We start from the raw sequence: 25192 nt of genomic DNA, 5'->3' as shown, positions 1-25192 counted from the left end.
CAAAATAAAGGATTATTTTATACTAATTCAGCTTATATTACCAAGTCACTAAAAATAGGATTTTTTTTATACATAACCTGCGATAAATAAAATGTTGTTTTATTTACGTGTATGTCCGCTTAGACACCATTTTACAAATATAATACATTTACATAAAAAGAGGAGTTCGGCTTCGTTCACATCTGCGTTGGGGTCCCGTTCTGAGGTTCCGTCGGAGGTTGTCGTCAGAACGGGACCCTGAACAGACAGACTACGCTATTGCTTCCGGCAAAACTACAGGTCCGGTGCACAACAGACACAAAACGGAAACCATGGGTACCAGATCCGTCACCATTGAAATCAATGGTTATGGAAACCTCTGGTTTCCGTTCGTGTCTGTTCAGGGACCCGTTCTGACGGAAACCTAAGACAGAACCCCAACGCAGATGTGAACGAAGCCTAAGGCTACCTTCACAGGCAGCGTTTTTCGGAAAACTCACTTTTTTTTGTTCCTTTTTTCCTGGTGTTTATTGCCGTGGTTTTTGTTTTGTTTTAGCATAAAACTCTGCGGGCAGAGGTTAGCTGGAAGTCACTGGCGAAATATTGAATGCAATACAAATACTGTTTTTTTTTTTTTAAAGGTGGCCTTTTATCGCTTGAGTTTTTTGGGTGGCATTTTTTGCAAGTTGTGGCTAGGGTTGGTTTGGTGTTTTTTTCATGCCCTTATTGATGTGTTTTACCATAGACATCCTCAGGTTATTTTTTCCCTCAGAATAAAAGCAAAGTGGACACTTTGAATCGCACGATCTTTGATACGGATGATTTAAAGTGTGAAAAATGCAGCTTTAAAAAAACAAAACAAAAAACACCACAGGCAGTAAAAACTCTGTATTCGGGAAAAAATGCCACAAAACACACACACACACACACACACACACACACATTAAAAACACGCAAAAACTGCCAATTTGAAAATACATGACATCTTGTACTGATCTGGAGTTACAGCCTGTATTATAAGAGCTTGATCTCCGTTCTAGGAAGTGTCGTTTTTACACTATTTTATCCATTGAGGAGCGGCTTGAAATCCGCAGATTTATCCTCATGTGTAAAATGTGGAATTGGATGTGGATTTGTTTATTTATTTTTGCATTTTTCTTTATGTAAACAAAGTTATAAAAGAACAGAGAGCACAAAAAACATACACAATATACAAGAACTAAAATTGTGTGTAGCCAGCAGAGGAATAGCAAACAAATACAAACAGGTAATAAGAACACAGGATGCAGATTTTGATGTGAATCTATTGGCAGATTTCACCAACTGAACAGAAATGGATAAAAATCTGCAGCAAATCTGGGAAATAATCTGTAACAGAATGGGCATACTGCAAATTTTCATGTCTCCAATCTGCACAGATTCTCCCACTATGGGGTTATGTTCAACCTTAAATTTTACTATGTGCGGATTTTCGGTGAGGATTCTGCGCCAAATATCCCCAACTAATCCGCTGTGTAGGAACAGATTTTGAATGTTGCTCTGGACTATGATACAGTCTGTAACTCAACATCTTTACAATCCTGATTCATTTCATGCCGATTAATTCAATATAAATCAGGCGGACATACACGTAAAAGGGGAAAAAAAAAAACACATAAAAGAAATTGTCACAATATTAGAAACGATAAATCTTATCTAATGAAAACCTGAAACCGCTATATACCTTTGTCGGTCTTATATTCGAGATTTAAATTACCAGTAATTCTACAATATATTCTGAAAAGCAGAATTATTGCGGTTATCTATAGTCAGACAGTTAAAGGCTATGGAAACTTTTAGGGACTTTTTTTATTTTATTGCATCGTATAATCCTAAACACATTCATCAACTTAGATTTGATCAGCATTAGGCTGGATTTACACACATCGTTATACTGCGTTTCCCGTGGCGTTTTTTTTTTTACTGCGGCCAGATGTTACATTTAAGTCTATAGTAAATTACTAAATGCACTACACAACTGCGTTTTTTGGTTTGTGGCGTTTTTAAGCCAATTCTGGTGTCAGTGGCGCGCCCCCCCCCCCCCCCAACGCAACATGCTCTGGGTATGGAGGGGAGCCTAAAAAAAAAACAAAAAAAAAACAAAAAACATGTACAAAACGACACCACATAAAAACGTCACCAAATACACCGGTTTTATTTGAAACCGGTTAGCGTTTTTTGATGCAGTTTAAAACGTATAAAGAAGATGTGTGAGAAGGTCGTCTTAGGGTTAGATTGTCACACGAGCCGTTTGCAGTCCGGCTCACTGACGAATTTGGCTTGTAGTGGTATTCTGCAGCTTCTACGTGACGTGGATACATAGAAGCTGCAGCGCTGAAAACAATACAGCATTTAAAAAAACCAAAAACATTTATATTAAAAAGTGTTTAGAATCACTTTATACAAACATTGCATAAATTACAGCAACAGTTTCTACATTTATTAGCAAATGTGTTCACTGTCATTCTGTAACGCTGTGCATGTCTAAGGCTAAGTTCACACAGAGTTTTTTGACAAGTTTTTTGACACGGAAACTTCTAAACGGAATTTTGAGGCAGAAATTCTGCCTGCAAAATACTCTGTGTGAACATAGCCGAATACTCCCGCTGCAAACAACTGAAATAAAGTCACACATGGCTACAGCTTCAATCCTGCTGCATTGCATATTTTTACTTGGCTTCCCAAGAAAACGATCTTGGATAGACTTGTAGTTTATGGTGTGGTACCTGAATCATGTGGTAGCTCCGAGCCTCGCTCACCTGCTGCTGGTCAGTCCCCTTCTTGCTGTGGTTCTGGATGTAATCAACCAGCCCATGTACAACAGTCTTCACAGCCACAAGACCGTTCTCCAGCTGCTCCCATGTTGGAGGTGGAGCATCTAAAACGGAAAAGATTTACAGATGCAGTTTCCTTATTATGCACTTCGTCTTAAAATAAATGCAATGTAACGAACACAATTTTCTATAAAAAAAACAAAACAAAAACATTAAACCGAACGCGGCCGTCTCATGAAGACAACTCTTTTACACCTGCTCTATTAGCACAAAGTATCATCATAAGGTAAGGGGGCATAGGGAGATGGGTCCGTCTGCTCATAACCCCACTCTATGAGCAAGAGCGGAGCGATACCACATATCCCCTGTAGCTGCCGCATTAGTAACGCAGCGTTTTATTTGGTCGCCGCAGCAGTAACTTTCCTTTCAAATGGAAATAAATGTGTTTTAGTCGTTTTAGCTGACAATTTCCACATGTGAGAACCATTATCCGGTACGGGATAACCAGGAAATTGGCAGTTCCCCAGCAATGCCTATAAAAGTTCACTGTATTTTTAGCTTGCACAAAAAAAACACAATAATGGTGAGTTGCATTTTAGTTGCCATCACAACCTGTATGTTCCGTCCTACGTTTATTGCTGTTAACTTACCAGGACTTGGATCTATATTTGCCAGAAGCTCTAGATGAGGTCGTAATCTGTTGAGATTGGCAGGGTCTCCAGTCCTCTGCAGAGCAATGGTCAGTTCCTGGACACTCTGAGCAAATGAGGCCGGGGTCTGCAACTTAACAAAAACTTTCTTGTAATAAATTAACTGACGTCTAGCATGGGCTATCAATGTAAAACGGTAGAAATTTATGTATCACTGAACCAAACCAGATGGTTCAGGGCCAAATGTGAAAGTCTATAAATGTAGGGAGACAAACGCGAAATATACTGAAAAAGTGCAACAAGATTTTAAAAGAAAAGAGCAGGAATGAAGCGGTTACCTTGTCAATAATGGACTGCATATGGGATTTATGAGACTGATCCCCATACAGAAGAGAGGACCATTGATCGGGGGCGATGCGCAGGCCGGCCTCCATTGCAATCTGCACAATTTGAGAATCATGCTCTCTGCGCAGCGCTTCATAAGTGCGAAACTCCTCCTTTAGCTGCATCAAGGAGGAATCTTCATCACGCTTTGTGACCTGGAATTATAATAAAGACTTTCATTTTACAAAAGGATAAAAAAAAAAGAGCTACATACACGAATATCTACATATCAATTATTACTGTCTAGCGTGAATATTATCCAGCAGAAACTACATGCATTCTGTGTCTCAATTATTAGAGAGTAAACTTGCACAATTGCTTAGGCCACATTCACACGACAGTGAAAAAAAACGGCCATTAAAAACTGATCAACTCCGTCTTTCATGGCCATTTTGCACAAAATTTTCATCCATTTCCAGTCCGCCTTTAATGGCCGTTTGACATCCATTTTGCATCAGTTTATCCTGGTCGCTAAAAAAACCAAACTGATTAATTTCATTGGTCAGGTGTTTTTTGTCCCAACCCACCTAAAAACACCCAAAGGAAGGTCATTCTCATGATTGTTTCACATCCCCCCTGTAGATGATGCCACACAGACCCCCTGTAGATGATGCCACACAGACCCCCTGTAGATGATGCCACAGACCCCCTGTAGATGATGCCACACAGACCCCCCTGTAGATGATGCCACACAGACCCCCCTGTAGATGATGCCACACAGACCCCCCTGTAGATGATGCCACACCGCCCCCCTGTAGATGATGCCACAGCGCCCCCCTGTAGATGATGCCACAGCGCCCCCCTGTAGATTATGCCACACCGCCCCCCTGTAGATTATGCCACACCGCCCCCCTGTAGATTATGCCACACCGCCCCCCTGTAGATTATGCCACACCGCCCCCCTGTAGATTATGCCACACCGCCCCCCTGTAGATTATGCCACACCGCCCCCCTGTAGATTATGCCACACCGCCCCCCTGTAGATTATCCCACACCGCCCCCCTGTAGATTATCCCACACCGCCCCCTGTAGATTATGCCACACCGCCTCCCTGTAGATTATGCCACACCGCCTCCCTGTAGATTATGCCACACCAGCCTCCCTGAAGATTATGCCAGAAAACTCACTAGTTGACCACTATGTACAATGCCCCCTGTACTAGCGCCACACTACCCTTGCAGTGAGCGCAACAATGCACTACACACTCCCTGATGCAGCGCCGTCTCTCGTCTTCATGTCTGGTCTCTCATCTGCGCGGGATCTGCCAAGGCGGCGTGGTGACGTTGTGTCGCCTTCGCAGAACCCGTGAAGACGACTGCGCTTCATCGGTGAGTATGGCGCCGATAGCCAGCAAGGGAACTAGTAGTTCCCTTGCCAATCCCCATGCCACAGATCCGTTTTTAACCGTTGCTTCATGTATTGACAGCCGTTAAAAACGAATCCATTGATTTCTATGGGGGACGTTTCCTATTGTTTGACAGCCATTATTCACGGGCCGTTAAAAAAACGGCTGTGTGAATACACCCATAGAACATAATTGTTCTGAAAACGTCCGTGACGATCGTTAAAAGAACGGCTGTCACACGGACGTTTTTCACCGTCGTGTGAATAAGGCCTTACACTAAACCCTTCACTAGAACACAACATAGAAGGACACAGTTACGTGGTTATTTCATATAGCGGAAGGCTGGACACACCGATCCTCCAATCTCAGGCACATTCAGCAGGGAGCCTCTACTAATAGTGGCAATGGCTCTGGTGGACCCGGCACGTCTATGTGTTACTTGGAGACCCATTCACTTCAATGTTTATTTAATGCCAGGAAAATGGTAAGCAACCAAGGGTTCCAGCAGCAGGACCCCTCAGTATCAGATCATCTGGACAGGACTTCGCTTTAGGTGGACAACTTTTGAAAGGGTTGTCTCATGAAAACAAAGTTAGAGCGGTGAATCGTTTAATCACTGCGATACCGGCTTCTCTAGCCCCTGGCTGTGATCGTCGAGGAAGCCGCATCTAGTTATACATTTCCATTGCAGCTGCCGACAATGTATTGACTAGAACGACTGGCCAGATCCATTAACGTGGGAGCATTTCTGTGTTATGGCTCATAGAGAACGGTACACATAATAGGACATCTGAAGAGGGCTCTTTCTGTAAGACAATCCCTTTAATTTTCTACATGCAATCAACCCGAATCCAGGCCAATACGACGGTAATTGGACCATGTATGCCCAGTCACATGTGAAAGTGATCTCTTCAACAAAGACTAAAACAGAACACAATCTATTTCCGGGTGCTACACCGGATCAATGAAGCAATTGTTGCTGCTGAGCGACAGTCCTTGTAGACTAATGTGATGTAAGCACCATGTACTTGTCTTACCTTAAAGCAGGAGGCTCTATACAACAGCTGGACAACATGCCCAATGCTAGTTTTCGAGGCTTGAGGAAAGCGCGGTTCCAGTCTTTGTACCACAAACAAAACAAGGACCTTCCGTGAGAGTGCAGATCCGTCTTCCAGAGCCAAGAGGACAAGCTTCAAGGCTTCTTCCTGCATGGCTGAAATGGAGAAGTAGACAAAACGTCAGTCTATTCAGCCAACTTATGAGCGTGGCCCATAAAGTACAACGATAAATGGTCACATTGTCATAACTAGCTGTACAAATTCATTGCAGCTCCGTGTTCATAAACAATCAATGGCTTACAGGGTTATTCCCATCTCATAAAGTGTTGACGTATAGCTAGGATATGCCATCACTTTATGATCGTGGGACCCCTTGCTGATTCTGAGAATGAAGGGGCCACAGAGCTGATTTAAATACAGAAGCAAAAAGCACGGCGCCACATGGTGCAGGTCAATGGGATAACGGGAGAGCCATAAACGTGATCAGTTCTGCTCACCTCGAAAATACGTATTAAAGGCAAGGATAATAGGTCCACTTCGTGCTGCTGCCAGGATCCAAAGCCGGTAAACCAGAACGGTTACCGCTAGTCGAGATAAAAAATGGGGAAGCAAAAAGGAGGATCCTGTAGGGCGCTGCTGCGTGGTTATTAGAAGATAGTCAATGATGGTAAATACAAGAGTAATACGTGAATATTTATTTAGGCTACGCGTTTCGACACTGTACCAGCGTCTTCCTCAGGCCTGAGGAAGACGCTGGTACAGTGTCGAAACGCGTAGCCTAAATAAATATTCACGTATTACTCTTGTATTTACCATCATTGACTATCTTCTAATAACCACGCAGCAGCGCCCTATAGGATCCTCCTTTTTGCTTCCCCATTTTTTATCACAGAGCTGATTTAGCATTGCACTGTGCAGTGAAAACTTAGAAGGGTATGCAGCGCTAAATCAGCATGGCCACTCCTTCATTCTCAGGATTGGTGGGAGCCCCAGAGGTCAGACCCGCACCGATCATAAAGTGATGTCTTATCCCAGAGATATGGCATTACTTTATAAGATCATGAATAAGTCTTTATAGAGAACATCTTATATTACCTGGTCCCAGGAACTGGCAGCCGCGGGCACGAACAGCTGCCCACAGATTGGAGGAGAGTTGTTGTGGGTTCTGGTGTTGTAATATAAGCTCAGTAACTGTTCTCTCTCCCAGCGACCGCGCTGCTCTCATTGCTCGAATCCGTCCCTCTTCTTCCACCAGTTGACAATGAACAAGTGTCACCAGTTTCCGCTGCATGGGGCGGCTTAGCACACTTTGTGTGGTGCTATTTAGACCGACACCTGGAAGGGAAAATTGCAACAGAGTTGAACAATTAAGAGCTCCCCCTTACTTAAATAAGTGACACTGATGTGTGAAAGTAAATGTTACACAAAACAAACATTGTAGAAGTATAGAAGCTAAACTCCATAAACATGCAAACTGGTGGATAATCACCACATGTAGAACAAGTGCTACGAATATATCCACAGGAATAATCTTAGCACCCATTACCGCTAGGTGGCCCGCATGATTTACATATAAGCAGCCGCTTTGTTCTAGTCCCTGATCAACAACCAAAGGTCCCCCTAGTTTGTCTTACAGATGCCCTAAAGAATGGATATTGTGTTTGCATTTGAGCACATTACTTATATACACAGAAGTCAGGAAAAGACTATTTCTATCACAACGGTTCACAATATCTAATTTCTAAGCGTATTAAAGGTTATGGAAACCTTTGAATGGCAATTTTTTTTTTTTTATAAAAAGGTTAGTATGATTGGTGCAACTTTAAATAGTTTTTATTCAAAATTATTTTTTACTTTTTGAGATACAGCTGCTCTGTATTCTCTATACAAAGAAGCTGTGTCTTTCGCTATGACCCGAGTTCAGTTCTGCGGACCTGATGGGTTCAGTGTCAGTGGATTATGCTGGTCTCTGAAACACAGGATCCACCTGTAATCTATCACATCTAAGTTATGAACTTAGGTGAGATCGATTACAGGTGGAAGCTGTGTGTTAGACACACGCAGGACCCGCTTTCACTGAACCCGTCAGTCCCGCGGACCTGACGGGAACAAGATTTAGCAAATGATACAGCTGCTCTGTATACAGAATACAGAGCAGCTGTATCTCAAAAAGTAAAGAATAATAATTTTTAATAAAAACTAATTTATAAAGTTGCACCAATCACTCTGACCTTTTTATTAAAAAAAAATGTAAAAATACACCATTCAAAGGTTTTCATAGCCTTTAAGTGATTAACTGCGAAAGAATGTTATAAAAAAATAAATTAATTACGCTGGTGTCTATTTCGGGACAATAGTTACACAATTGTCACATTCTCAGGGAATTGAATATTGAGGAAGTGTGAAGATTACTTGATGCACTTCCTCTTACATCTCACCCACCGCAGCACTACTGGAAATCTCACACTCCCACCTGACACCGCTCTCTAGGCTTCATCTAAACCACCCCGTGCAACGGTGCGAAGATGGAGGCCCTCGGGTGCTCAAACTGTGGCTCCTTGTCCACTTTTCCAGCTATGTACTTCACAGTGTGAACGGTGCACAGCCCCACGCATGAGCTCTGCAGCCTGGTATGCATTCTGAGAATGGGGTCCAGCATCCCCTTTTTGCAGTGGAGAGTAGGGCTGGGCAATTATGACCTAAATCAAAATCATAATTAATTTAACATGCAACCTTGATTTACAAGTAAATTATTTAGGCCACAACCCATTTTGTGTGCCACCCCCCCATTTGCATGCTACGCCATTGAGTAAATATTTATCCCCTGAGCCTGCTGTATATAATATGCCCCCACACAGTATAGTGCCCCATAGCTTCCCCCAGAGTATAATGCTCCCCATAGCTGCCACCACACAGTATAATGCCCCCCATAGCTGCCAACCACACAGCATAATGCCCCATAACTGCCCTCTCATAGCTGCCCCTACATAGTATAATGCCCCCATAACGGACTTCCATGCAATATAATGCCCCTATAGTTCCCCTCACACAGTATAAAGTCCCCCATAGCTGCCCCTACACTGTATAATGCCCCCACAGCCACCCCCAATAGTACATGATAAAGTTAATAATCTACATACTCTCCTAAACATGTTCCAATGAAGAGTGGAGGAGATCCCTCTGCTCTGTGCAGCTCAGCGCAGACAGGTGCGATTACTTCACTGCCTCGTGTCCAGCGATACATAGTTAACGATAGCTTACGGTCCCCTGCTCTACCATTGGGTTAAACTGTATCTGCGTCCTGAAGATGCAGATACAGTTCAAACCGGGAGAAAATAATTGATAAATCCGAAATTCGCAAGACTATTAATTGCGCTGAATTTAGATTTTGATTAATTGCCCAGCTCTAGTGGAAAGGTAGCCATACATGCACACTCACTCTCCATACCAAAAGAGAACAGAGACTCTTCCTGTATCTCCCATAGAGTATACTGGATAGTAAACACAGATAGGCAGCCACCTCTGTGCTGCAAATGGGGAATACAGGACACAATCTTAGATCTGTAAACCTTTTACTCAGCTGATCACTAAAAAAAAACAGGGTGTTTATTTGTTTAAGTTAATAAAAACATTAATACACATGACCATCCAGCCTGGACGTCATGTGTACTCAGAATCCTGACACTTCTGAATCTTTTTTTTGTGAGATTCCGGCAAGTGAAACCAAATCTCGCGAGATCACGGAGCTAAACGAGATTTGGTTTCACTTGCCGGAATCTCACAAAAAAAAAGTCAGAAGTGTCAGGATTCTGAGTACACATGACGTCCAGGCTGGATGGTCATGTGTATTCATTATCAGGACACTGTAGTAATGTTAGGGCTTGTGTATGAGGCTGCACATAGTGATATATCTATATCGCTAGTGCTGTGTAAATGAATGGAGAGGAGTGCATGATGCCGATTGGTCAGCGTCATGCACTCCTCTGTACAACGCCCACTTGGTCGAAAGTAAAAGTACGCCCACTTGGCCATTAAGAAAGCTCATTAGCTTAAACTAAAATCTCTGCTAACTTTGTGAAAAAAGATCGTTTTTTTTTAAAATAAAAAGCATTACTGTCACCTACATTACAGCGCCCATCTCCTTATATAGGAGACAGGGCACTTATAATGTGGTGACAGAGCCTCTTTAACCCCTTAATGACCGGGCCTGAAAAGACCTTAATGACCAAGTCAGATTTGTTAAATCTGGTATGTGTGACTTTATCAGAGAATAACTGTGCGAAAGTTTTGAATATCCAAGTAATTCTGACATTGTTTTTTCGTCACATGTTGTACTTTATTTTAGTGGTAAAAGTAGACTGATACGATTTGCGGAAATTAATGAAAAAATAGAAAAATTGAAGAAATTTTGTAAAAATTATCATTTTTCCCTATTTTTAACTGCAATATGTCACATATGTACACACATACAAGTTTAGTAATGATTTTATACATTTTGTAGTACATTTTGTTTTCCTGCACCAAGCCAGGTTTTCAGAGGCTCATAGGTGTCAGAATGGTGGAAACCCCCACAAGTGACACCATTTTGAAAACTACACCCCTTAAGGTATTTATTAAGGTGTGTTGTAAGTATTTTGACCCCACAGTTTTTTTGTAAGAATTCATGCAAAGCAGGCGTAAAAACATATAATTTCACTTTTTTCATAAAATTATCACTTTGAAGACCGATTTCTTTGTAAAGCGACCATGAGAATGAAGAAATGCACCCCAAAATCTATCACCCTGTTTCTCCTGTTTTCAAAAATGCCCACATTGTGACCCTAATGCGTTGCCTGGACACACGGCAGGGCCCGAAAGGAAGGGAGCAACCGGAGGCTTTCAGGTCTCATTTTTGCTTGAAAATGTTTTAGGCCCCACTGTACATTTGGAGAGGTTTTGAACTACCAGAACGATAGAAACTCCCCATAAACGACCCCATTTAGAAAACTAGACACCTTAAGGTATTTATCTAGGGGTGTACTGAGTATTTTGGCCCCACAGTTTTTTGCTAAATTGAAAGCATAGCAGGTGAAATTAAAAACAAACAAACACTTTTTATATAAAAGTATCACTTTGAAGACCGATTTCTTTGTAAAGCGACCATGAGAATGAAGAAACACCCCCCAAAATCCATCACCCCGTTTCTCCCGTTTTCAAAAATGCCCCCATTGTGACCCTAATGCGTTGCCTGGACACACGGCAGGGCCCGAAAGGGAGGTAGCGCCCGAAGACTTTCAGGACACACATTTTGCTTGAAAATGTTTCAGGTCCCATTACACATTTATAGAGGCACAGAGCTGCCAAAAAGATAGAAACTCCCCATAAATGACCCCATTTTGAAAACTAGACCGCTTAAGGTATTCATCTAGGTGTGTACTAAGTATTTTGACCCCACAGTTTTCGCAGGAATTAATGCAAAGCAGGTGGAAAGAAAATTTTATTTCACTTTTTTTCACAAATGTGTCATTTTAAGGTCAGATTTCTTGTACAGAGGACATGAGAATAAGGAAATGCACCAGAAAATGTATCACCCTGTTTCTCCTGTGTTCAAAAATATCCCCATTGTGGCCCTAATGTGTTTCCTGGACACACGGCAGGACCCAAAAGGAAGGGAGCACCCGGAGGCTTTCAGGACACACATTTTGCTTTGAAAATGGGAGGATTCTACTTTTCTAGATTGAGAAATAGATGTCCCTAACAGTTTCTACACCCTATGACTATGTCGTGCTAAGAAAGCAGCTGTCCTGCAATCATGTCAGTCCATAGACATTATGTATATCAACCCGCTCTGATATATAGTAAGTTAGAGTGGGAAAATGTATTAAACTGTTGGCGGAAAAAGGCAATATATCCAAAGAAAAGGAGGAAGAATGTATCCAGCTATGTGGAAAACTAGAGCATGTTCACAGGATGAAAGAAAATTTGTAGGGCTGTAATGACTTTATTATTCAAAGTGACTGGTCATACGACGTCTCTTTAGCTCCATATATCCCTATATAAGGGACGAATGTGCTAAGTGTCACGGTACACCATAACAAGCCCCTGCCCGGCAAGGTAGGAACCGCCATGTGCACAAAACAACCAATCACCTGTAGAATATATAAAGGGGCAGTGTCCCACACCGTATGTATAGATACAGTAAAGGACCACTACTCCCCAAATTAATGTCGCTATTTCTAGAAGTATTGTCGGGTGTAAGAGGTCCACCAAAAACCCGAACAAAACTGTTATAAAGCCCATAGTGTATTGATAAGGACAAAACAGGGACTTATGCATAGACCAGGGTTGGAAGGACACGCGGAACAATAATATCATGACTCACTTCGCCGTCCTCGTTTGCTGCAGACCCGACACCGTTTTTTGGGGTATTTTTGGTTAGATGTTGAAGGGATGGGGTGTAAAAAATGTTTTTCAACAAGTCGGTGTACATCCTCTGACTCATGGACTACTCTCTGGTCTGCAGATTGAAATAGGAGATCTTCAATCACTTTCTCCTGAAATTCAAAGAATGTCGCCCTGCCCGCTGATTTTTTGTACAGGACAAATGCGTTTTGCATCGCAACTTGAATTTGTTATAGCCGATGACACACACAGGCTTTTGTCTCTCTGCAGAGGCCCCACGTTCTCTAATAGTTGCTGTTGCACTTGTATGGATAGTGCTGATCATGTAGACGTCCTTGCGGTCACGAAATTTTAAAGCCAGCGTCTTCTCAATTTGAAAAGCGCATGACTCCCCCTTTCGTAGTTTTTTATCCACAAGTTGACGTGGGAAATCTTTGCGATTCCTGCGTATTGTGCCACAGGCTCCGGTGTTGGCACAATGAAGGGCGCTAAACAATGGCACACTGGTATAAAAACTGTCCGTGTATACATGATACCCCTTGTGTAGGAAAGGGCCAATTAAATCCCACACAATCTTACCAGTGGTACCAATATTTGGAGGGCACCCTGGTGGATTAAATTCACTGTCTTTACCCTCGTAGATCTTAAATGCACATGTGTAGCCAGTAGTGCTTTCACATAACTTGTAGATCTTTACCCCGTATTTTGCACTTTTTGAGGGTATGAATTGACGGAATGAGAGACGCCCTTTGAAATTTGTGGGATTCCACAACATGGCATTAGGTGACGAACTCTTATTGGCAATGTACTGCCTGGCATACAAATTTGTATGCCAGGAGTAGCAATAAAGTCATTTATGGTGGGAGAAAATAAACTCGTGGGTTCCCACACTAAATCGGTTTGGTGGGGTTGTGCAATTTCAGGGGCTGCACTTTGAACGGACGTTGTGGCAACTGCGCCGTCTCCCATATCACTGGTGCTGGGTCTCATATCCATAGAATCCCTTGAAGCGACACTTTCGCTGTCGCTTTCAAGTAAGGCTGGGTTCACATGACCTATTTTCAGACGTAAACGAGGCGTATTATGCCTCGTTTTACGTCTGAAAATAGGGCTACAATACGTCGGCAAACATCTGCCCATTCATTTGAATGGGTTTGCCGACGTACTGTGCAGACGACCTGTTATTTACGCGTCGTCGTTTGACAGCTGTCAAACGACGACACGTAAAAATACAGCCTCGTCAAAAGAAGTGCAGGACACTTCTTTGGACGTTTTTGGAGCCGTTTTCTCATAGACTCCAATGAAAACAGCTCCAAAAACGGACGTAAAAAATGCCGCGAAAACCGTGAGTTGCTCAAAAAACGTCTGAAAATCAGGGTCTGTTTTCCCTTGAAAACAGCTCCGTATTTTCAGACGTTTTTGGTCACTACGTGTGCACATACCCTAAAAGCTCAACTTCAGATGCAGAATCCGTATCTCAGCATAGCTTCCTCAACGCTGTATCTTCTGGCAGCCATAATGATAATACAGTCTAAACCGCAAATAATAAATGGAACTAGCGGTTTAAATTTTTTTTTTTTATCAACTAAGGCCTCATGCACACGACCGTAAAAACACCCGTTATTGGGGGTCGTAATTACGACCTGCAATAACGGGCTCATAGACTTCTGTTACCCACGGGTACCTTCCCGTTTTCTCACGGGAAGGTGCCCGTGCCGTTAAAAAAATAGAACATGTTCTATTTTTCGGGCCGTGCTGCTATACTTTATAATGACAGCACGGCTCGCAAAAGCGGCCGGCTACCCGCGGCCGGCCGTGCTCGTAATTACGAGCACGGTCGTGTGCATGAAGCCTAATCAACTAAGAACACTAAAAGAATTAAACTTTTTTTTTTTTCAAACCTAAACCTAAACCCTACGCCTAACACAAACCGTAAACCCAAGCCCAGAACAGCACCCTACGCCGTCTAAGGCCCCATGCACATGAACGTGTTTTTGCGGCCGCAATTCCCCCGAAAATCCACGGGAGAATTGCGGCCCCATTCTTTTCTATGGGGCCATGCACACGACCGTAGTTTTTGCGGTCCTTGCACGGCCCGGGAGCCCGGACCGCAGAAAGAACGGGCATGTCTTATTACGGCCGTGTTCTGCGGTCCGGGCTCATTGAAAACAATGGTGGCGGCCATGTGCATGTCCCGCGATTTGCGGGCGGCCTGCGGCTGACAGTCCGCAGCCGGCCGACAGTCCGCAGCCGGCCGACCCGAAAATCACGGCCGTGCACACGGCTACGGTCGTGTGCATGAGGCCTAACAGCGTACACGCCGTCTAACAGCGTACCCTAAAAAGAAAGTAGTTTATAGTACGATTCTTAGTATATACAGTTAATATATTTCTATATATATGTATATACTATATACTATAAAATACTGAAAAAATAAACTGTGTAAGGGACAAGTGATTTTGTGTGGGGACACTGACACACCTGTATCTGTTTCTCTCCACAGCTAGAACAGTGAGGAGAAACAGATACATGTTTTTACTTTTATTTTACAGTAGTGATCACTATGATTGGATCTCATAGTGATCACAAAAGATCAGGAACCAATACTATTGGCTCCTGATCACTACTCTAAGAACAGAGCTGCTAGCAACAGCTCGTTTTTAGAGCAGGAGCTGTCATTTAGACACTCCCGGCGGCTCTGTACGCAGTAACAGCATGTGACCGCTGTGATTGGCTGTCACAGCGGTCACGGGCTGTTACGACGAAATCGGCAGGTCCTGATGGCTGCACTAAGAACCGGACCTGTTACTTACAGCCGGTTTTTAGTGCAGATCTCACCAGGGTGCCGATAAACCCCCTCTACTACAGCGACGCCAAAAGGCGTCGCTGTAGACTGAGTACATGCACCGCCTGACGTCAAAAGACGGTGGGCGGTCGTTAAGGGGTTAAAGAGGTTCTGCCACCACATTATAAGTGCTGTAAGTGACACACAAACGTTACCGAAGGGTCGGGATTGTGAATAGACATTGCGTCCTGGCTGGAGGTGATGTCTATTCACTCTCAAGACACTTCAGTAACGTTAATGTGTGAGTAAGTGACAGCACATAGTGATCTCGTAAGATCACTATGTGCTGAGTACATGAATGGACAGAAGTGTATGACGCTGATTGGTCAGTGTCATACACTCCTCTGTACAACACCCACTTGGTCAAAAGCTAAAGAAACTCATTAGCATAAATCTAAAATAGGTCATAACTTGGTCAAAATTGATAGTTTTTCTAAATAAAAAAACACTGGTGTAATCTACATTACAGCGCTGATCACATTATGTACAAGATAGGCCACTTATAATGTGGTGACAGAGCCTCTTTAAGCCGCTTTCACTCGGGCGTAGTATTGATGCTTTTTTGCAACCCGTAATTCGGACGCAACAACTGGACCACCCAGGATCATCAGAACCAGAGTTAGCGTACCATAGAAGCCTATCATACTTAACTATGGTACTGGTGTTTCGTCCGTAAAATGGGCGTAAAAAAACCAAACCTGTATTACGCCCATGTGTAAGCGGTCTTAGGGAATTTTTTTAATTAAATTTTTTTCAACTATAATGATCTTTATGGAAAACTACAATGTAGCAGTGGAAAACCGTGTTGATGTGAATGCAGCCTGAATCTTAGGTTATGTTCACACAGTTTTTTTTTGCAGGCAGAAAATTCTGCCTCAAAATTCAGTTTGGAATTTTGATCTGCCTGCAAGCCGTTTGCCGCGTTTTTCGCTCGTGCCCATTGAGCGCCACAGGCAAAAACGCAGCGAAATACGCTTTCTCTGCCTCCCATTGATGTCATTGGGAGGTCAGACGTAAACGCCCGAAGATAGGGCATGTCGCTTCTTTTTCCCGCAAGCGTTGTTTTTCCAGTTGCGGGAAGAAAAAAAAAAAAAAACACCTCCGCCTCCCATTAAAATCAATAGGAGGCATTTTATAATAGATCAGCAATTGGCGCTCCCATTTTTTTTTCCCTACAGATCCCCAAATCAAATTCTAATGCGCTGGGTATTACCTGCCCTCTAGCATTCAGACCCTATCGTGAATGATCATATGTGATATATATTGCACACGTCTGTCAATTACCAACTTATATTGCTCACTTTTTTTTTTTTTTTTTATACCTTGTTAGTAAGAATAAAAAAAAAAGTTTTTATTTTTTATTTTTTAAGAACATTACGATATGAAAAAATTAAAAATCAGTGCAGAATTCCGGGTCTATTTAGATAAAAAAAAAAACAGACCATGTGTTCTAGGGCGGCCACTTTAAAGTGAGTTATTCGGGTGTGCACAGTAGGCAGTATATTGTAGGGAGACTTCGCTTACCTCTTGCAGTACTCAGGGGCTTCAGGTACAAAGCCAGCTCTTCCACGCACTTTCTGGCCTCTTCATAGTGCTTGGTATCTTCAGCTCCACTAAACAGAGTAACCGGCTGCTGCTCAGGTACCTGGAAAACAAACACATGTATGAAGAGAGGGGACATTGTGCTACTTGTGATTACCTATGTAGAGAAGGAATACAGCGCAAGTTAAAGGGGATGTTCAGAATAAAAAATAAATTAAAAAAAAAGCCTACGATTTTTCACGGGAACAGCGCCACATCTATCCATGTCTGGTATTGCAGCTCATCCTGATTCAACTGAATTGTGCTGAATTGTAATACCAGACACGGCCCACGGACAAGAGTGGCGCGGTTTCAGCCGGAAAAATAAAGCAGGCATTATTTTTTTTCTAATCCTGGAAAACGAAATCAATATGACATGTTAGGTGGTGGGGAATACCTCTGTACTTACTTTATGGATTAACTTTAAACCTCTTTCCTATCTACATAGAATGTAACCTTTTGCGCTCAGTGACATTTATTGGGTTCACATCAAAATATGGGACATTCTGGCTGTTGTGGTCGTTAACCAAAGAATTTTACTTTGCGGTAAAATGTATGTTAAGCTATTTTGTACAAATAATTTTTAGGATGTGACAGGTACACCTTATACATGAGGTTTTTCAGCTTTGTATTCCTTTGCTTTCAATGGAAGAAAAAGGTCCCACGTAAAAGTCACAACCACAGTTCATACACGTATAGTACTACGGTCGCAGTTTTCCATAAAAGCAGTTAAAAATATTTCCTAGAACTGTATCTTTAAGAGAAAAAAATTAATGACAGCCATCATGGCAGCCTTGAGTGATTAGACGCTCCTTGTTAGGGCTCGTCCACACGTAGCGGACATGCTGCGTATTTTCCGTCCGGAATTGGACGGAAAATACGCAGTGGAATACAGTAGCAGGATAGTGGGTGAGATTTAACAAATCTCATCCACACGCTGCAGAAAATTTTACGTCCCGAAATTCACCCGCGGTGCGTTTTGTTCGTTATGCGGCACGTCAATTCTTGCTGCGGAAAATGGACGGAATTGCAGTAAAAAAAGCAGGAAATGGTGCGGTTTTTTACCGCAGCGGAATATCTGCTAGTTTCGGCGAAAATTTGGGGCAAAAAATTCTGTTACGTGGGACAAGTCCGTACATTATCAGAGCGTAAAAAAAGCCCCGTTGGCACCAATTCTTAGTCTGTGGCATCTTAGTCACTTTTATCAGAAGTTCATATAATGGCAAAAGTCAGAACAAACCCATCGGCCGTTTCTTTTGGAAACTCAAGGGTGCGACTACTGAATATTTCAGCCCCAAACCTGCCAATGACAGGTCCATAAATCAATACACCATATAGACTAATAATGAAACATGGGCGGAGATGTAGACTATACATATACAATAGGTTATTCATCAGTTTCGGGATTAGTAAGTGGCTATTAATACTACCATCTGATGCTTACATGCGGAGTCAAACTACATAGTCGGAGTTGGTAAGGCTCCCCTGCACACGACCATAGATTTCGTCCATAATTGCCTACCTTAAAGGAACAGTGTCATCACAAATTTTTTTTTCATATGTTCAAGATGTTAGTGCTTTATTAAAAACGTTTATATTTATTTGTGTGTTTGTGTTTTACTTTTTCTTATTTTTACACTTTTTCTTCCCTATGGGGGCTGCCATTTTATGTTCCATTTCTGTGTGTGTCGATTAACGACACATACAGACATGGAATACGGCAGCCACAGTCCCATAGGGACTGCGAACGGCTCCCGTCCCATTCACTTGTGTGTACGGCGTCTGTGTGGGAACTGCGCATGCGCCGCTCCCACACAGTCCAATTTGAAATTGGCGCCGTCCGGCGCCATTTTCCTGTGGACCGGAAGTCGCGGCCGGACAGTAATATTACTACTTCCGGTCGCGGCTTCCGGACTTGTGCACTTGGACCAGCGGCAGCAGACGGAGCGGACGGGCCGGAGGGAGCCGCGGCGGCAGGAGCAGGTAAGAGATTTCAATGTATGTTCGTGTGTGTTTACTACTGTATGTAAACCTACTACACTGTGTGTTAGCTCAAAAAATGGCGACACACAGTGTAGGAGGTTACACCGTTCAAACCCCTCGTTTATCCCGGCACTAGCCAGGATAAAGGAGGGGGGGATGCTGAGAGCTCACTAGAGCGAGGGCTTTTTACCCAATTTTGCAGCAGAAAAGCTATGTGGTTGCTTTACCACATGCTTTTGGGAATGGCTCCATCTAGTGACCAGAAATGGTAAATACTATAAATTTGAATCCAATTTATAATATTTCCTGACTCGTGAAAAAAATAAAAAAAATTTGAACAATGTTTAATCACCCACACACTAAATGTTTAATTTAAAAAAAACAAACATGATTTTCTGGCAACACATTGCCTTTAATTAAGGACCTATTCACTTCTATTGTCCATGGACACCTTCCCGTATATTTATGAGAGGTGTCCGGGCCATAGAAACCTTCCTTAAAAAAATAGAACAAGTCCTATTTTTCTATTTTACAGTCTGTGCTCCCATACTTTATATGGAAGAACGGCCCGCAAACGTGGATGACTGTCCTTGGCCGGCCATGCCCCAGGGGCCCCTGTTCGAGTCTTCGATTCTCTACTACTGTACAAGAACTTTACGTAGGGACAGCTCACAACGTGTAGTCCCAGTTAGTGATGTCACGATACCAGAATTTGGACTTCGATACCGATACTATGTGTAGTATTTGCGATTTCGATACCAAAACGATACTTTGCCAACAGTAATAAAAAAAATAAAAATAATACTACCATTTTCTGATGTGAGGCGCGAGGTGTGATGTTGAATTTTGAATGTGCCTCACATTAATAGTAATTAACCCCATCAGGTTTCTCTGTCATAATGGGTTAATGTGAGAGGTACATGATATGATGGGGTTAATTACTATTAATGTGAGGCACATGGAGGTTAAATTCATCACACCTCGTGCCCCACATTTTTTTTTTTACAACGTACACATCATAAATGATGCAAAAAAAATAGTTGTGCAGGTTATTACGTCCGCGCCAATTCCGAATGTGTGTATTTTATGTATTGAGACTTATTTTAATGTTTATTGTAAAAAAAGGTGTTTTTTTTATTTAATATTACTTTATGTTTTTACTTTAATGTACTGACATATATCAGATATGTGCCAGTACATTAGCCTGTGTACTGATTGTACACAGGCAGTTGTAAGGACATACCTAAGTATGCCCCAACAATAGGAAATATGTTTAGACAGCCCTGGGGTCCTTCAATGGACCCTGGGCTGTCTGCCCATATATGGTATGTCCCTCAATCGCGTCACAGGGATTCCGGTTATGCGATCCAAGGGGCATCCCCCTTCTCACTTCCTCTTGAATGCTGCATTCAGCTTTGATCGCAGCATTCAGGAGAGTATCGGCGGAGATGAGAGGTCTCTCTGATCTCCGACGTTATAGAGTGGGGCTGCGTAATACTGTCATTGCCACGCTCCTGACAATAAGTGCGCGCGGTCAGCATGAGGTGATGCGGCCGGAGCTGCACTAATAAGCGGCGGCGCAGGAACTGAGGACAGAACATGGGGGTGTTTTGCAGTGCACCCGCCATGTCCTGTCTTCATTGCCGGCTCTCATTAGTGCAGCGCTGGCCGCATCGCATCATCCTGACCCCGCGCACTTGTCAGGACTCCGGAGCAGGGCAATGACTGTACTACACAGCCGCAGCCCCGCTCTCATACATTCAAGTGTTACTATACTGAGCTGTGCGGCCGCAGCCCCGCTCTCATACAGCCATGTGTTACTATACTGAACTGTGCGGCCGCAACTTAGCATCGAAATACATGAAATAACGGTATTGAACCGTTTGGGGATGAACAGTATAGAAGTTTCGATGCATCGTGCATCCCTAGTCCCAGTAGTAACCACGTTAATCAAATGTAACACCCGTGTAGATGGCAAATCCTATTCTTCACATTAACCCCTTAGTGACCAGCCCATTTTAGGCCCTAATGACCAAGCTATTTTATTCGTTTTTCTATAGTCGCATTCAAAGAGCTATAACGTTTTTATTTTTTCGTCTACATAGCTGTATGAGGACTTGTTTTTTGCGGGATTAGTTGTGCTTTTTAATAGCACCATTTTTGGGTACATATAATTTTTATATTAACTTTTATTAACCTTTTTGGGGGGGGGATTATAAAAAAAACCTGAAATTCCGCCATTGTTCGATGCGTTTTTTAAATTGACGCCGTTCACTATGCGACGTAAATAACACGTTACCTTTATTCTATGGGTCGGTACGATTACGGCGATACCACATATGTAGAGGTTTTTTTATGTTTTACGACTTTTGCACAATAAAAACACTTTTGAACTAAAATTATTTGCTTTTGCATCGTCGCTTTCCAAGAGCCGTAACGTTTTTATTTTTCCATCAATGTAGTGATTTTTTGGGCTTGTTTTCTGCGGGACAAGACGTAGTTTTGAATGGTACTGTTTTGGGGTACATGGGACTTATTGATTCATTTTTATTATTACTTTTTTGGGGGGCAATGGAAAAAAATTGCAATTTCGCCATGGTTTTTTGCGTTTTTTTTTCACGGTGTTCACTTTGCGGTTTAAATTACATATTAACTTTATTAATGGAGTCATTACGGTCGTGGCGATACCATATATGTGTACTTTTTTTTTTTTTTTTTTACACTTTTACTAAATAAAACCACTTTTTATGGAAAAAAATGGATTTATTTTTTTACTGTACTTTTTATTAATAATCTTTATTTCACTTTGATGACTTATTTTCTTAGTCCCACTAGGGGACTTTACTGTGCGATATTCCGATCGCTGCTCTAATGCTTTGGTATACTTCGTATACCAGAGCATTATTGCCTGTCAGTGTAAATCTGACAGGCAATCTGTTAGGACGTGCCTCCGGCGCGCCCTAACAGGAATATGTCCAGGGCAGACCTGGGGGCTTTTATCAGGCCCCCGGCTGCCATGACACCCCATCGGAGACCCGCGATTTCATTCGCGGGCCGCCGATGGGTGACAGAGGGAGCGCACTCTCTCTGTAAACAAAGTTAAATGCCGCGGTCGCTATTGACGGCGGCATTTAACGGGTTAAACGGCCGCGATCGAAGTAAACTTCGATCGCGGGCGTTGGAGCAGGAGCTCAGCTGTCATCAGACAGCAGAGCCCCGGCTCCTGCCTGCACGGGAGACCCGTGCAGGACTTAGACTAGGCTGACGTGAAAAGGCGTCAGCCTAGCCTAAAGCCCATTAGTGACCGACGTAAAAAGGCGTATTAGTGGTCACTAAGGGGTTAATAGAAGTCTAGTAATTTTAAGCTAACCTGTCCGCCTAGACAGGGAAGAGGCGGACAACACAATGCTCCTGCTTAGTAACACTGGAAATCCGATCATAAATCGACCCCACCCCAATGTGCTGTAGAACGCTGTGATGCTGATCATGGTTGCAGGAGGGCGTACTGTTTGTTTATAATGGCATTGCCATGGAACCAGCTGCACCAACCTATTCAGTAATTATTCTCCACTGCCACACTATCATGGATGCACTGCAGCATCCTCACATGGTCAGTCCTATCTGTGACTTGGTGCGGTTGACGCCAGGCCACGGACAGCAGGGGACAAACTGCAATTTCAAAGCAGTTTCAAGGGTAATTAATCCAGGTGCACCGACAAAGTGTGACGCTAGCTCAATAAAGGTGAAGTCCTAGGAGGGGGATCTGCACTGAATGAGAACAACGGAAATTATATGTGACAGTCAGCGCCGTACACAGCGTATTAAAGTAATAAGAAAGCCAAGTATAACCGCGTTGTTTTTTTTTTAGAGAATGACTTGGCTCAGAGTAGAGGGCATTATATTTCTGTGGGTAAATTCACCTTTCACAACCCACCAATACTCCAGATTCAGCCAATAAAAAATATTCATTAAATAATGGAAAGTTCTGCAAATATCTAATATAATTCGCGTATCAATTTCTTACATCTCCAAGATTCCTGCCTGAGGTCATTAACCTGTTAGTGACGGCCCCATACTGTTTTTACGTCGGTCACTAACGGGCTTTATTCCGAGCTATCAAATCTCCCTGCACAGAGGCAGCTGAGGGCTGGGGGCGTCCCTGCTCGAACGTGTGAGATCGATATTAGTATCCATCTCACCCGTTTAACTCTTTAGATGCGGTGCTCAATAGCGTGCGCCGCATCTGAGTGGTTTTGGAGAGAGGGAGGGAGCTCCCCCTCACCCCCTGACACCCGGCGATAAGATCGCCGAGTGTCTGTGTCGCCGATGGCAGCCGCGGGGCCTAATAAAGGCCCCCAGGTTTGCCTGTAGTGAATGCCTGCTAGGTCACGCCGGAGGCATGTCCTAGCAGATGCCGGTCCGGTTTACACGAAGTATTGCAGTGTATTATAAATGCGCTCGGATAATCATAGTGAAGTCCCCTAGTGGGACCAGTGAAAAAAAATAAATGAAAAACCCTCTTTTCCCCCTTACAAACTGCTTTATTATTAACAAACATAATAAAGTAAAAAAGTTACACATATTTGGTATCGCCGCATCCGTAACGACCCCCAACTATAAAATCATTACATCATTTAATCCACACGGTGAGCGTCGTAAGAAATAAAATAAAAAACCATGCAAAAATTGCTGTTTTCTTTGAATCCAGCCTTAAAAAAAAATGTGATAAAAAGTGGTACTGATAAAAACTACAAGTCGTCCCGCCCAAAAAAAAGCCCTCCTACAATTGCATCGGCGAAAAAATAAAACCGTTACGGCTCTTTAAATATGGTGACACAAAAACAAATAATTTTGAAAAAAAAAGTGTTTTCACTGTGTAAAAGTAGTAAAACATACAAAAACGATACAAATTTGGTATCGTTGCAATCGCAACAACCCGCTGAATAAAGTTAGTGTGTTATTTATAGTACACAGTAAACGGCGTAAATTTAGGACGCAAAAAAGTGTGGCGAAATTGCTGGGTTTTTTCTATTCCCCCCATAAAAAGGTAATAAAAGTTAATCAATAAATTCTATGTACCCCAAAATGGTGCTATTAAAAAGTACAACTTGTCCCGCAAAAAACAAGACCTTATACAGCTATGTCGACGCAAAAATAAAAAAGTTAAAGCTCTTTGAATTAGACGATGGAAAAACGTAAAAAATGGCTTGGTCATTAAGGTCTAAAATAGGCTGGTCATTAAGGGGTTAAAGCTAAAACTTCACTGTTTACTTCCAGATGATGCAAATCTGTCCTGGTCATGTTATGATCACACAAGTGGTGGTGTGTGAGGGTAAGGCCAGATGTGGCCGATTTTTTCCGCTGTGGATTTCATGGCAAATGTGCAATGAATCCACTGCAAAATCGGATTGTGTTACATGCAGTTATTGTTGCAGATCTCACCCTTTCCATTGCAAAGGGTAAAATTTGCAACATAAATTGACATGCAGCAGATTTTGCAAAAAATATATAAATAAAAATGTTCTGCTACATCCTCTGGAAGTAAACAGTAAAAGTTCCCATTCAAGGACTGCAAGCAGAGATCTTGAAAACATAAGGAATTGATACACAAAGTATATTATACACTTGCATAATCCTTACCTACAGAATGAAATATCTTTATTTGCTGAAACCATAATACACCTGTACATAGTAACTTCCAGAATCACATTCAGTTTAAAAAGAGTGACAAGCAACTGCATAGTATACTGCATTCTTGAATATATTTGAAAGTATATTTAATAACTAGCTACACATCCTCTATGGCTAGTAATGCATGCTGTATTAGACATGAACAGCTGATTCTTTGTCGTTATGCTACTACTTTCAAAAGTGTGCACATTTTTCAAGACGTCTGTTACCATTATGGAAAGCCACAGGTTTTCGTGCTGAAAAAGGACTATGGCTTCTCTACAGACTCATCAGTATTTCATTAGCTATCCTGCCATTTCAGTCCCTTTGCATCTCCATGGCTACAAAGCACAAATAAAACCTGTGCACATTATGCACTTATGTAGAACTCCACTCTTTCTGCCCCTCTTATACTGTCTGTAGGTTGGCAAGAACATGGGGCAGAAATAGTGGAGTAGAACATGACATCAGGATTAGACTACACAGGCTTGTTTGTAGTCTGT

The 25192-nt window shown here is 42.5% G+C and overlaps 1 protein-coding gene across 4 annotated transcripts in view; it reads right to left on the bottom strand.

The window, feature by feature from the left end:
* RC3H1 (ring finger and CCCH-type domains 1) overlaps positions 1–25192 on the bottom strand; it is a 75405-nt gene that overhangs the window by 19386 nt on the left and 30827 nt on the right. For 2 of the 4 annotated variants that reach the window (XM_075833060.1, XM_075833063.1), the window contains exons 3-8: positions 16980–17100; positions 7325–7564; positions 6209–6384; positions 3781–3981; positions 3443–3575; positions 2745–2896 (exon numbers count right to left, since the gene is read on the bottom strand). In XM_075833060.1, coding sequence (XP_075689175.1) covers positions 2745–2896; positions 3443–3575; positions 3781–3981; positions 6209–6384; positions 7325–7564; positions 16980–17100 — 1023 coding nt within the window. The remainder of the gene's footprint in view (positions 1–2744; positions 2897–3442; positions 3576–3780; positions 3982–6208; positions 6385–7324; positions 7565–16979; positions 17101–25192) is intronic. The other 2 variants (XM_075833062.1, XM_075833061.1) reach the window with 2 other exon arrangements.

The sequence above is a fragment of the Rhinoderma darwinii genome, chromosome 7 (assembly GCF_050947455.1).
Source record: "Rhinoderma darwinii isolate aRhiDar2 chromosome 7, aRhiDar2.hap1, whole genome shotgun sequence".
Taxonomy (NCBI): domain Eukaryota; kingdom Metazoa; phylum Chordata; class Amphibia; order Anura; family Rhinodermatidae; genus Rhinoderma; species Rhinoderma darwinii.
This window is presented reverse-complemented; position numbering and strand designations above follow the sequence as displayed.